We start from the raw sequence: 13170 nt of genomic DNA, 5'->3' as shown, positions 1-13170 counted from the left end.
GTCGTGTAAGGTTGGTTGGACACCAGGAGAGCTCAGTCCGCTCCCTTCGCTCCTTTTCTCCCAGTGGGCAAGGGCTCCCCGCCCAACACCCCCGCGGGCCCGCACACTCAGAGACACACACGGAGAGTGAAAACTTCACAGTTATTTAATCTGCACATGTTCCAGAGAAGCCCTCTGCCCCTCCCAGCTCCCCTTCACCAGCGTCCCGCAGTCCTTGGGTCCCCAAATCAGCCCAAGGAGCTCTTAGGGACTAGAAGTGGCTGGGTCCTCAGACAGAATACTAAGATGGGCCCAGGGGTGTAGCCTGGCTCTGCCCAGGGCCAAGGCAGTGACAGCAGCTGCCTGACCCCGAAGAGCTGACTGTCAATGGGGGCTGAGAGCCAGCAGCCCCAGGAGGTGGCCCAGAGCCATGGAGGTCACAGGGAGGGGCCTCGGCCGACTCCCGGAGCGCCCTGCTGCGCAGCGCTGGGCTCCAAGGTAGTGGGAAGAGGCAGGCGGGAGTGGTGGGCCTGGGCAGACAACAACTCCCACTGTGTCGTGGGGAGCAAGGTCCGGAGGGGCCGGCGACACTGCCGAGAGCCCGTGGAGGCACTACGGGCGGTACATGGCAAAGGCCAGGAGGCTGAGGAGCAGGGTGAAGCCGGCCAGACCCAGAGTGGCGGTCAGGGGAAAGAAGGGCCGGTACTGGATCTGGCAATACCAGAGCAGCAGCAGCAGCAGAAGCAGGAGAGGCAGCAGCAGGCTGCCTATTTCCAGCCCGGAGGGGCCTGGCTCTGACCCCGGTGGGCAAGGGGGATGTGGGGGACCCACGCGTGTGGACACGTGGCAGTGGAGAACGCAGTTGGGTGGGAGGTGAAGGCTGCCCAGAGTCTGGGTGTCGTCTCCTAGCAGTTGCCCTTGGTAAATGAGTCGCACCTGCTGTTCCCGGCCGGGAAACTGGGTCCTGAGGAGAGAGGGACCTGGGTAAGAGAGCAGGCCTCAGGCAATCCTGGTCCCTTGCCCAGAACAACACTCACCTTTGCCTCCACCCATCACCCAGTTGGTGGCCTCTAAGGGGGTCCCTTCCTGCTATGGGGGGACAATACAATGTGCCATGTGGGGACCTCAGTTCCCTCCTCTATAGAATGAGGGGGAGGTCTCCGATCTCTCTCGTGGCCTCTCTGGGTCTGTGATCATTGCCACCCCACTCTTTAGAATTTTCTTTCCTGTCCTCATCCCAGCTTACCTTTTCAGGGAGCCAATGGTATCGTGGGGCCAGGCCCTGGCCACCTGCTCTGAATCGTTGAGGAATTTCAGCCGGAGCACTAGGGGCTCCTGGGGGGAGTCCGGGGTTGGTGACGTTGCTGAGAGCCCCATGCCAGGCTCTGGCTGTGCAGCCTGACCTCTGTGTCTCAAGCTGGGAGTTTCGGCTCCTGGGGCCTCCCCTCTGATGCTGCCGGTGACCGCCATGGCTTCACTGGGCTGTGCTGGTGTTGGAGTCCCTGATGGCTGGGGCAGTGGGTCGGCGCCCTCCGCGGTGTGTGTTGAGACCCAGGCGAGAGCCAGCACCAGAAGGCAGGCAAGCACCGCGAAAAGGATGGTCACCTCATCACCCACCCCTTCAATCAAGGCCATGGCACCTGCCTTGCCTGCCACGCTACTGAGCTGGAGAGGCACAAAGAACCCATGAGGGGCTGGATCGCTGGCCAACAGCCCTCTGAACTTCCACAGGCTCCTGAAGCCACCCCACCAAACTCTCCCACAGTCTTTATCCCAATCCCGCTTGCGCAAGCTCCACCCTAGGGCACATTACTGCTCTGAAACCTGATGTCCCAACCTTGCTTCAAGGGCCCCTTCGCATCACCAAATCCCGAGTCCTAACTTGCTCTAAACTGAGTTCTAGGTCTTCAGCCCGCTCCTCCATTCATCCAAACACTCTCCCGACTTAAGGGCCTTGACATTCTAAGCAACCTCTTCCCTAAATTCAACCCACACCGAACTTCACCCCAAAGCTGACCTAGTCTCCCATCACTGCCCCAGAGTTTATCTACTCCTTCGTCTATTTCATCCCAACGCTCATCTACTCCTCCATCATTAAAGGTGCTCCAAGGGGATAGAAAATGGGTTTCTTTCCCCCGCCCCCGCCCCGTTATCATTTAACCAAAAGCCACCCGCGGATGGGGACTGCTTCCCAAGGCTTCCCCACACCACACGTCAATCTCCGCCCTTTGGCAATTCGGAGCTTCCAATGGTTGCCATCCCCCGACCCAAATTGGCCCCTCCAGTCTACTGAGGGCCCACCCCGTGGCGGCCCGATTCCGCGCCTCTTCTGGAAGCCTCTCCAAACCCATTCCGCAGGCGGACCCCAGATCCCGCCCAGGAATCCGGACTTCGCCCTCCCTACCCCCAGCTCTTCCATCACCCCTCCCATCTTCCCGCCCCCCCGGAGCCGCGTTAGGGCAACCGGAGAACCGGGGGCGGGACGAGAGGGGGCCAGCTGGGGCCCGGGGCGGTGGGGTGGGCGCGGTCAACGCGCAGGGACTCACCGCCCGGCTCCGCCAGCTCCATAGCGGACCCTCGGGCACTTCCGGGCGGGAGGCGCCGAGGTCGCGGACACCTGAAGGCACCCCCTCCTTCCCTGCCGCCGCCGCCCGAAGCATTGTGGGACTTGTAGTCCTGCGTGGTGCGCATTTCCCGCCCTCCACCCTGCGGACCCACGTGCGGGGATCTGCAGGATAGTCCTGGTGCCCGCAAGACGCTGAGGGGCCCGCGGGGGCGGGCTTGCTAGTCCCCTGAGGTTTGGGCGACAGTAGGATCCGCCCCCTCCCCTGCTGGCATCCAGGGCATCTGTCACTCCAAAAACCAACGTCAGCTAGAGCACGTCAGAGTCCCCGTGTTAACAGATGCAGTGACTGGAGAGCTCAGGTGGCCCCTATCCCGGTCTGCTCTTATGTCAGAGTGAACGCCAAAAGGCACTGTGGGCCCCCTAAATTGACTCTTTGGCTCAGAGCCCAGTACCCATGGGCTGTCTCATCAGGTTGGTTACGCACCCCTCCCCAAGGCTGGCCACGGTGGCTTGTGCTGTCTTGTTTCCCTCGTCCTTTCCCCTTGCCCCTGTAACACTATGCAAGAAGCATGGACCTTGGAGCCTGGCACAGATGCCGATCGATCTCTTATCCTGTGTTTATCACCTGTATAACCTTGGGTGCGCTACTGAATCTCTTTGAATCTTAATTTCTTTGTTCCTAAAGCATAATTTCATAATGAAATTCTAAGGAAGAAATTAGGTTTTATTAAATAAGCATGAAAACGATGTAAGGGATCTGTTACACAGTAGGTATTTGTTCACCTAATACTAGTACACCCTCTCCACCCAGATCTGGGCTTGGAAACTGGGTCCTCAGAGTGTCACTGTGTAGAGGACATTGAGCCCCAGCCTGGCTTGGGTCAGCTAATTATGGCTTTCCCCTCCTTCCTCTGGGCCACAGAGATCTCATGTCTGGGTTTTATAGGCCAGTCTTGATGAAAAGCAATGTACCCTACAGTTTCCATTCATGCTTACCTGTGGGAGCAAGTACCCCAAGTGTTGCCTTGGGAAAGCCAGTTTAGATGTATGACAGACAGACCTGACTTCTCTCTAGTTCTTTCCCTCTCATTCATTCATTTATTCTAGAAACATTTTTAAGTGTATTTATTTTGAGAGGGGGGAGGGGAAGAGAGAGACTCCTAAGGAGGCTCTGCACCGTCAGCACAGCCCCGACTCGACTTGGGGCTCTATCTCACGACCCTTGAGATCATGACCTGAGCCGTAACCAAGAGTCAGATGCTTAACCGACTGAGCCACCCAGGCACGCGGAACATTAATTAAAGGTATACCAAATGCCACACACACTGCATGATGCTGGGAATACAATGGTGAATCACACAGGTAAACTTGTCCCCGCTCTCATGCGGCTCATATAATAATAGGAGACAGACATGTAGACAAGCCCACGAGTCCTAACGAAGATCTGTTAGGCTGCTGGGGCAACCCATTTGAGATACTCTTTACTCTCAGCATCTCTCCTGGGAGGTACCTGGTGCAGATTCTTACCATCCTTTCTAGTTAAGCATCTAAAAGACGTCTTTGCTATTGCTTTTAGAATTACACAGTACGAGAGCTAGGTGTTTTGCTCAATTACTATATTTTGCCGATGAAGCATGGAGAGGGTACAAGACATCAGTAAGGTCAAACATGTAGACAGAACCTGAATCTTTCAGGAGCTAGGGAGGCCCCGGGTATTGAGTAGCTTGTGCCTGGTTCTCTGGAAGGTACAGGACACTTAGGTGACTGCATTGGTGACTGGGGCAGAGTTATGTGAATGGCCAAATGGGGTCAACTGTTTGCTGGGAAAAGACCTAGCTTGGCCTGGGAGGTGGAAGTGTGTGTATCGAGATTGACATATGTCAACTGTCCCAGAGGACATCGGGGCATGGCCCTGGATTGGCTGGGGCCAGTGCCCTGCACATGCCCTCTCTTACACGTTTTAAGAAAGATGGGGGATGGAGGTGGATTAGCAGGACTGCTGACGGCTTTGGCAATGGGGATGCAGAGGAACTGAGACATTGAAGGGAGCTCCCTGTCCCTGGAAGGAGCGGACAGGAACACAGGGTGGGCGAGGGGGTGACAATTAAGAGAGCCTTGTGGGCTCTGGTGAGTCTCTTGAATGGGATGAGAGGGGAGAAGAAAGCATAATATTGGATTCATCTCCCTTCTTTGCCTGTGTACCAGCCGGGACCAGGGTGGTGGCAGTCAGTGAACCCTCCCGGTCCCAAAGGAAAGTCTTTTAGGGGAAGGCTGAAGATGAGTGGGGACTGTTGTTTAGAGTGTCATTTCCAAGGGCCCTGCTGATGAAGGAAGCTCTCAGGGAGAACTGGAAACGGAAGCAGGGAACCCGGATTTCTAGGCTCTGTGCCTCAGCCCCCAGTCTAGAGTCCAGGGGAGGACCAGAGAGAGAACCGTGGGGACAGAGTGGTCCCTGGGGATGATCTCGGACGGGAACAGGGGGGCTCGTGTCGCACTAAAAGGCAGAACTGTGTAAGTGAGGCACAGCTGTGCCTGGGCCGGAGGCCCTTCTCGGCCAATCTGCCGCGTTCATCAGCACCCTCGGGCGCAGGGCGCCGTTTCGGGCACTGCCCAAAGATCGGGCACCCCACCCAGATCAGAGCAGGGAGGCGAACGAGAGAGCCGGGGCCAAGAGGAGGCCAGAGCGGCTGTCCACTTCGGGCTGGTGGCCCTCACGGCGGGTGTGGGTGGGGGCTGGAGAGGAGGCGGAAGGGCCAAGGCTAGGTGGGAGGGGCCCGGGCGCCGGGGCTGGAGCGCGCGGCTTGGGGGTGGAGGCTGCAGAGCCAGCTAGCGAGCGAGGGGCGGGGGCGCTGGGGCCGGCGCGCAGGAGGGGCGGGGGCGGCGGGGAGGGGGGCTCGGGCTGCGTGTGCCGGAGCTGGCGGGGGCGGCGGTGCGTGCGCATGACGCGGGGGGAGGGCCCGGGCCGCGCGCTCCCGGTCCCGTTGTTGTTGCCGCTGGAGGCTGCTCCGAGGCAGCGGGATCGCGACGCCGAGAAGCGCCCTGCAGCGGCGGCCACAGCGTGCCCGGCGGCGCCTCCCGGCCTCGGCCCCCGGCCTCCGGCCTCATGCGCTAGCCCCGCGCCGCCGGCTCCTTAGTCCCGGCCCCGCCAGCCCCGCGCGCCCGCCCGCCACCGCCGCCGCCGCAGCGCCGCCCCGGGCCCCGGCCGGGCCCGCCTCGGGCCCCGCGGCTCTAGAGCCATGAACTTCCAGGCGGGCGGGGGGCAGAGCCCGCAGCAGCAGCCGAGTCTGGCGGCGCCGGGGGGCGGCGGCGGTGGCGGCGGCGGCGCGGGGGGCGGCGGGCAGTTCGGCGGCGCGGGGCCGGGGGCCGGGGGCGGCGGCGGCCCCTCGCAGCAGCTGGCCGGAGGGCCCCCCCAGCAGTTCGCGCTCTCCAACTCGGCAGCCATCCGGGCCGAGATCCAACGCTTCGAATCCGTGCATCCCAATATCTACGCCATCTACGACCTGATCGAGCGCATCGAGGACTTGGCGCTGCAGAACCAGATCCGGGAGCACGTCATCTCCATCGAGGGTGAGCGGAGCCGGGGTCTGCGGGAGCTGGGGCGCGGTGGCCCGGCTCGGCCACGCTCTCCCCGTCTGGGGTCGTCGCGCGCCTGAGGTCCTGGCCACGCGGTTTTGCTGATCGCCAGCGCTGCAGAGCGGTCGTCCAAGCTTCGCTGTATCTCGTCCGGGGACACTGGGGCTCGGGGCCGGTCCCGTGCCAGGGGACACGTTTTACGTTCTTAGTACCCCAGGGCGTGAGGGTGGTGTCGCCCCGGGGACAGGTGCGCTCAGAGCCGCAGAGGTGCGGGGAGCTGGGGCCGGAGCTGGCCAGGCATGCCTTGGGAGGGTGGGCGCCGCGGAGGGCCTCGGCGGGCCGGGAGGTGGGGCTGCTGCCCCGGCCCGGCCCTGCCCCGCGGCGGGGCGGGGGAATCGAGCCTCCCGTTAGTGGATGGCAGCCTTCCCGGGCCCAGCGCCCGCGGGCCCCGGAGGGTGGCGCTCGCCGCGGCGCCCTTTCCCGACGCACACCCCCCACGCTGCCGCTGCCAAGGAGGGCGCAGGCCGGGCCTGGCGCGGGGCTCCGGCGGCGCGACCGCGTGGGAGGCACCGGCCGGTACATCCGCGCTTTCGTCCGGTCCCCCGCGCACCCAGGAGCCGCTCGGGAGGCGGGCGCGGGACTGCGGGGCGCTGTCTGACCTCCACGGACACGGCGCTGGGCGTCAAATGCCAGAATCCCGGGCCACTGCCCTGCCTAGCGCCCTTTTCTCTAGGCTCTTGAGCCCCGGAATTTGGCTGCCACGGAGGGGGGGGGGGCGCAGAGGAAGTGGGTTCACGCTGTCGGCACATATCCCACGACCCCTGATGTGTCGGGGGGGGGGGGCACCACACCCACAGATTCCCTGGTGGCACCGTGACCTTTGAGCATCCAAGGGGCAGATGGGCCTCGCCCTGGGTCATCTCCTTCCTCTCTGGCTCCTTTGGAAGGGGGACGCCCAGCAAGCAGGTGGTGGGTTCAGCTTTAGCGGAAATGCAGGGTTGGTTGCGAGGTGTTTTGGCGATGACATGGGAGTTGTGGGCAACGGCCTGTCCACTTCTTGGGCCTGGCAGTTAGGGCCACACTCCCACCTTCCCCTCCTTGTGTAAGGCTCCAGGGCTCCTGTGCCTGAACACTACTCCCTTCCTGCTTTTGGACGTCCCCACAGCTGAGGAAGGAGCATTCAGTGTTTGGGGAGCCGCAGACCCCATTTAGACCCAGAGTCCTGCCTTCTTCTTGTCACACTCCAAGCTGACTTCCTTCTGTCCTTTCCCCAATCCTCTGTTACCTCTTTCCTCTCAAGGCTGAGTTCACAGTGAACTAATTAGGCGACGGGGAAAAACTCATTAACATGGATCCAAGTAAATGGCCTGAATCACCGTTGTGGCTGGGGACCAGGAGATGGCATTTGTGTGAGCCCAGGGCCCCAAAGAGAGGAGATGACCAATTTTTCCTCCTCGATCTGAAACGGGTGGGGCAGGGAGAGTCGCCATTCCCCAGAGCGACACTGTCCCTCTGGGGAAGTAGAAGTTCAGGAACAGCTCTCAGATACCCCCCCTCCCCCCAGCTCCTTTTGTCGAAGAGACTTGATGGACTAGCCCGAGGTAGGGGCTGAGGGAGGACGCCTCCCTCAGAGCGCTTCCCAGAGCAGGGAGAGGCAGAATCAGCTGGGTTCCCATCCAGCTCCAACTTCCTTAGCAGTGGCTTGTGACCACCCCCGCCCCCCCCCCCCCCCCAGCCCGGACTCAGGAGGCCTCCAGCTGGGCATCTTCTGTGCCACGAGGATCATGATTCCCGGGACGTGCTCAGTTTTTGTCCCTGTCTTAAATTCAACGCGCTGGGCGGAATTTCTCTTCGTAGAGCCCTCCCCCGTGACCAACTTCCCCATTGCGGTTTGGAAGTACCCCATGTTCTGTCTGCTTAGCCTGGAAGCTTGGTATCGTGAATCCCGGGACCCGATGTCTCATTGTCACCAGGCCCAGCTGTTCCGCACACTGCATTCGCAGCTCTCCTGATCCCCGCTTCCCTGCTCTCCCTTGGCGGGGCCTTGCACCTCTCCTCCCGCTCCCCTGTTTTGTCCAGCCTCTCTCCTGGGACCCATCTTTATCACCCACCTCACCCCTGCTTCCCCACTTTTGTCACATAGATTTTCTGCTCTGGGCAGGCAGGGAAAAACAAAAAACAAAAAACAAACCCAAACAAAAAAACAAATACCCCCCCCAAAAACAAACCAAAAAAAAAAAAAAACCCCAGAAAACTCCTTCTCCAATTTCTGCCCTGTATCCTTTCTTGCTGTAGAGCCTCCATCTGCCAAACCATATTGCTGCTGCCTTGTAAAGCAGTGTCCCCACCTTCTTGCTTGGGGGAGGGAGGAGAGCAGCTTCTTGGGGCGTTTCCCGGCTCCCTGTGAGCCTGGCCGAGCCCCCCTGCCAGGGCCCAGCATCAAACCTGGGTCCAGGCGATATTGTTACGTAACACATCCGTAGCCGGGAGGCCGGTCTGTGTTTACTAGGGCTGAGCCTCTTAGTGGGAAGGGATGACATTTTCCTAGTGTATAATAAGCTTCCGCCTCACTCTGGTAATACTTCGGTGAAGGATTTATTTGTTCCAGCTCTGAAGGTGACCCAGGAGACGCAGTCGGAATCCATTTGGGACTGAGGGAGCACCATGGCACCTTGCCCTCCTGTCTTCTGCCTGCTTCACTCAGTCACCTCAGACCCCGCAGCCAGGGTAGGAGGAAGGAAGCAGAGGAACATTCCGCTTTCCTGTCTCAGGACAGGATTTGAGGGGAAGCAGGCTGTTTTTGAAAAGTTCCTTTCCCACCAAAGGCCAAGGAAGGAGAAAAGGGGTCCATCCGGCTGTTTTAAGGCATGAAAGCAGTGTACCCGGCAGGTGGGGGTGGTGGGATGGCAGGCTCACCGTGTGCAGAGCCTCTGAGCCAGGCTCTTCTCCCTGGTGGGGAAACTGAGGCTCGGAGAAAGGAGGGATCCACGCTGATCAGTCAGGGCTCGTGTGGGGCCTCAGGCAGGAGCTCTCGGGACTTGCTTGGTCTCCTGGCTGTGCCCTAGAAAGAGGGCCGCAGAGGAACTGGCTCAGTCCAGATAGGGGACAGCCTGGGCACATGGAACGTGCAGATGCTGGGCCAAGTAAGCCAGGAGCCAGGATGAGTTCCTGCAAGAAGCCGCCTGGGGTCCCAGCAAGTGGCCAGGAAAGGCAGGCTTGTCTCTGAGGAGATGTGAATCCCGGGAGGTCTGCCCCAGGGGAGTGCAAGCAGGGGTGGGCCCTGTGGGCCCACAGGGAGGACCAGGAAGCCGGCCTTGGCCACAAGTATGCCATGTGGCTCCTACTTGGGGAGGAACCGGACTTTGTCAACTGGGCGACTTGTCGCCCCCTTTGTTTTCCTCCAAAATAAAAAAAATATTGCTTTTAGTATTTATTTATTTTTGAGAGAGAGAGAGAGACAGAGTATGAGTGGGGGAGGGACAGAGAGAAAGGGAGACACAGAGTCCAAAGCAGGCTCCAGGCTCTGAGCTGTTAGCACACAGCCCGCTGCGGCGCTTGAACTCAGGAACTGTGAGATCGTGACCTGAGGGGAAGTCAGAGGCTCAACCGACTGAGCCACCCAGGCGCCCTGTTCTCCAGCATTTTTTTTTTTAAAACGATGAAGTGCCTTTGAGCATTCCCAAAGTGGGCTGATTCGTTCTCCCTTCCACCTCACTCTTGAGGGTGAACTCAGGATCTGCGGGCCTGCCACCGTGGGCGCGGGCTGGGGAGTGTTCGGGACTGGGGTAAGGAGGTACAGGTGCTCCCGTTGCGTTTGAGCCTAGGCTGGAGAGGGAAGGGGGCCCTGAGCTGAAGGCAGAGGTGTTGGGGAGGGCTCAGAAGGAGCTCACGGGCCTGCCTGGGGGCTTGAGTCCGCCCTGCTTTCTCTGTGTCCTGTGACCAGGTCCCGACAGCAGCCCCATCGTGCGGTGAGGCAGGTGGAGGGCAATCATAGCCATCTTGGAGACCGGGAAACTCTCCCGGCTGTTCCCCAGCCTGGCAGTAACATTCACTTGGGGGACTTGCTGAAGTGCACGTTTCTGAGGCTTCCTGCAAGGGATCTGATTCAGTGGGTTTGAGATGGGGGCCCAGGGATCTGGGTCTGTCACTTACCCTGGAGTTCCGGTAATTAGCTGGTTTCGGGAATGAGTGCCTGGTGGTGGCCTGGAGGCTTAGGTAGGACTTTGCACAGATGAGTTCTAGGAATTCTGAAAAAGAGGATATCTGGGTGGGTGCTAGTGGCCTGGGAAAGCTGCGTTTGTTCCAGATACATTTATTTAGCTCCTACCGTGTGGCCCAGTTGCATGTAGCACAGTGGAAGGCAGGGGGGGAGCCCCACCAGCATGCTGGACTGACTGAGGTTGAATGGATCCGCCTGCAGATGCCAAAGCAGGGGTTGGGAGGGGTGGGAATAAAGCCAAGATTTGAACACAACCAGGGCAAAGGTTAGAGCCTGGGGAAGACTTATCAAGACCCCTTTCTTCAAGGTCACAGGAGAGGGATGGAAAGACTACCTCCTCCAGGCTGCAGGGTGGCCCCCCTCCCCCCACCCCCCCATTCAGTCCTCTGTCCCTGAACTTCTGTTCTCTGCCAAGTGGATGATACCCTCCGAATAAGACACTTCTTGCTCCTAAGTACCCTGGGGCTAGCTCATGCTACATACTTTTCTCTACCTTTTTTTTTTTTAACTGTTTTGTTTTGAGGTTTACTTATTTTTGAGAGAGAGAGAGAAAGCAGGAGAGAGGGAGAGAGAGAGAATCCTAAGCAGGCTCTGCACTGTCAGCAAGGAGCCCGATGGCGGGCTCTAACTCAGGAACCATGAGATCATGACCAGAGCCGAAACCAGGAGTCGGATGCTTAACTGACTGAGGCACCCAGGCGCCCCTCCTCTGCCATTTCTTTCTTTCATGGAACCTGTATGCCAGGCATGGGGCTCCAGGAGACTTTCCCTGCAGAAGGAATAGGTTTGCAGAGGCAGCAGGGGCGGGGTGGGGGCGGGGGTGAAAGTATCAAGTGGTATTCAAGGAGCAGCAGGCTGGTCTGTGTGGCTGAGGCATTGAGTCTGGAGGGGACGGGCCTGGGGACCCCGGTTTGAGCATCCAAGGGAGCAGTGGCCCCAGGGAGACCAGGCGGGAGCGAAGATGCCTTTCTTGCAAAGCAGGCTTAGGGGAGCTGAGGCCTGGAGCAGGGGCAGTCTTGGGCCCTGAGAACTCCTGTGTCCTCATTCAGCATCCCCTGAACACCCATCCGGGGAACCTTCCGCTCACCTCACCCTCATTCTCTTTTTAATACGCAGCTAACTTGAAATTAGTTTAACCGGATTGCCTTCCTCCTGACTTCCAGGCCAAGGGGCAAAGGGGAGCTAATTTGGGGGCATGGAGCTGAGCCCTAGGGTTATGGAAGCAGGGGAGGGTGGTAACCTGGAGCACCTGCTTTGAGGATGTGGGTACTGGCTGGTACTGCGTTGCCCTGGTTACCGTTCCCCGCCTGCCCGCTGGATATGGTCATGGGCTTTTGCAACAAACACTTGTCAGGTCTCTTTCTAGGTATGCAAGTATCCTTTTCCATTTTGCGAAGCCTGGGACCTGGATTGAGTAACTCTCCCAAGGCCGTACCAGACACTGGTCTTCCAGCTGCGGGGCTGGTGCTCCCTCCCTTGGATGGATGGACTAGATGAGCTTTGGCCAGTCAGCCTTCCTGTGGCGCCTCTCAGGGAAGCTTTTTGACCTCCAGTTTAACCCGTGGAAACTTTTAGGATGTAACTTAAGGGGAACTTAGGGCCCCTCTCTCTTGCTGTAGTTTTCTTCTGGATGTTTTGAATCCCCAACTGAGTGGTGGCTCTGGGAGGTGTCTCTCCCCTCCAAGAGCAGCACAGAGATTGCATATAGCACAGAGATGCTTGCTCAGGAAACACTCAGAAATATTTAAACACTGTGGGGCACCTGGGTGGCTCAGTCGGTTGAGCGTCCGACTCGTGATCTCGGCTCAGCTCCCGATCTCGCAGTGTGTGAGTTTGAGTCCCGCGTCCCTCTCTGTGCCGACAGCGCTTGCACCCGCAGACTCTCTCTCTCCAAAAATAAATAAATAAACTTAAAAAGAAACATTTAAACATTGAAAACAGCTGAACATATGTGTGAGCGTCAAAAGTCACGCATGCTTGTGTAACAAATTCAGATGTGGAAGGAAGCAGAAGAAACACGCGTACCCCCCTCTCCCACTGCCCCTTAGAGGTGCCCACTGTTACCTGCCTGATGCTTGTCCTCCTGGTCTGTTCTCTAGCTGTTCTCTGCTGTCACAAATCAGTCACAGAGGAGCTGATTTTATATTATTGGCATTTCTCGGCAAAGGTGGGATTTGTGTGTTTGTGGAAAAGCCTCCACTGGTAGAAAGGGAGCCCCTGCGTTCATCTGTCCATCTGTTAGCTCCCTGTCGGGGACTCGGGATACTTGGGGTCTCATTCCTGCCAGGCTGTGACTGGCAGGTCACTCCTTGCTTGGCCTTTTTTTTTTTTTTTTAATGTTTATTTTGGAGAGAGAGAGAGAGAGTGAGAGAGAGAAAGGGCGCGAGCGGGGGAGGGGCAGAGAGACAGGGAGACTCAGAATCGGAAGCAGGCTCCAGACTCTGAGCTGTCAGCCCAGAGCCCGAAGTCGGACGCTTAACCGGCTGAGCCACCCAGGCGCCCCACTTGGCTGCTATTTTAAAAGGCTGCAGGATGGGGCGCTTGGGTGGCTCAGCCGGTTAAGCGTCCGACTTCGGCTCAGGTCGTGATCTCGCGGTCCGTGAGTTCGAGCCCCACGTCGGGCTCTGGGCTGACAGCTCGGAGCCTGTTTAGGATTCTCTGTCTCTCTCTCTCCAAAACAAATAAACAAACTTTAGGTTGTTGTATTTCATATTCAGTTGATTACTAGTGAGAGCGTTAAAAAAATTTCTAGGTCATTTGTATTTTGTTCGATTCTGTTCGTATCCTTTGTTCATCTTCCTCTTGGTTCCTTCCTCTGTTCATACTGTATGTC

At 58.7% G+C, this 13170-nt stretch overlaps 2 protein-coding genes across 5 annotated transcripts in view; one reads left to right on the top strand and one right to left on the bottom strand.

Moving 5' to 3' along the window:
* Window positions 1-127: 127 nt before the first annotated feature.
* Window positions 128-2681, bottom strand: TMUB1 (transmembrane and ubiquitin like domain containing 1). Its single transcript, XM_025929620.2, has 3 exons — window positions 2526-2681; window positions 1226-1644; window positions 128-943 (listed from the first exon to the last, which is right to left on the bottom strand). The coding sequence occupies exons 1-3, from the start codon at window positions 2637-2639 to the stop codon at window positions 592-594; spliced, it is 885 nt and encodes a 294-aa protein (XP_025785405.2). The 5' UTR covers window positions 2640-2681; the 3' UTR covers window positions 128-591.
* A 2783-nt stretch (window positions 2682-5464) lies between these two features.
* AGAP3 (ArfGAP with GTPase domain, ankyrin repeat and PH domain 3) overlaps window positions 5465-13170 on the top strand; it is a 54951-nt gene continuing 47245 nt past the window's right edge. The window contains exon 1 of one of the 4 annotated variants that reach the window (XM_086686263.1): window positions 5465-6112. In XM_086686263.1, coding sequence (XP_086542389.1) covers window positions 5782-6112 — 331 coding nt within the window. In that variant the 5' untranslated portion in view covers window positions 5465-5781. The remainder of the gene's footprint in view (window positions 6113-13170) is intronic. The other 3 variants (XM_086686273.1, XM_086686298.1, XM_086686288.1) reach the window with 3 other exon arrangements.

The sequence above is a fragment of the Puma concolor genome, chromosome A2 (assembly GCF_028749965.1).
Source record: "Puma concolor isolate L17-30 chromosome A2, mPumCon1.1.hap2, whole genome shotgun sequence".
Taxonomy (NCBI): domain Eukaryota; kingdom Metazoa; phylum Chordata; class Mammalia; order Carnivora; family Felidae; genus Puma; species Puma concolor.
Note: the sequence above shows the minus strand (reverse complement) of the source record. Positions and strands in the feature narration are given on the sequence as shown.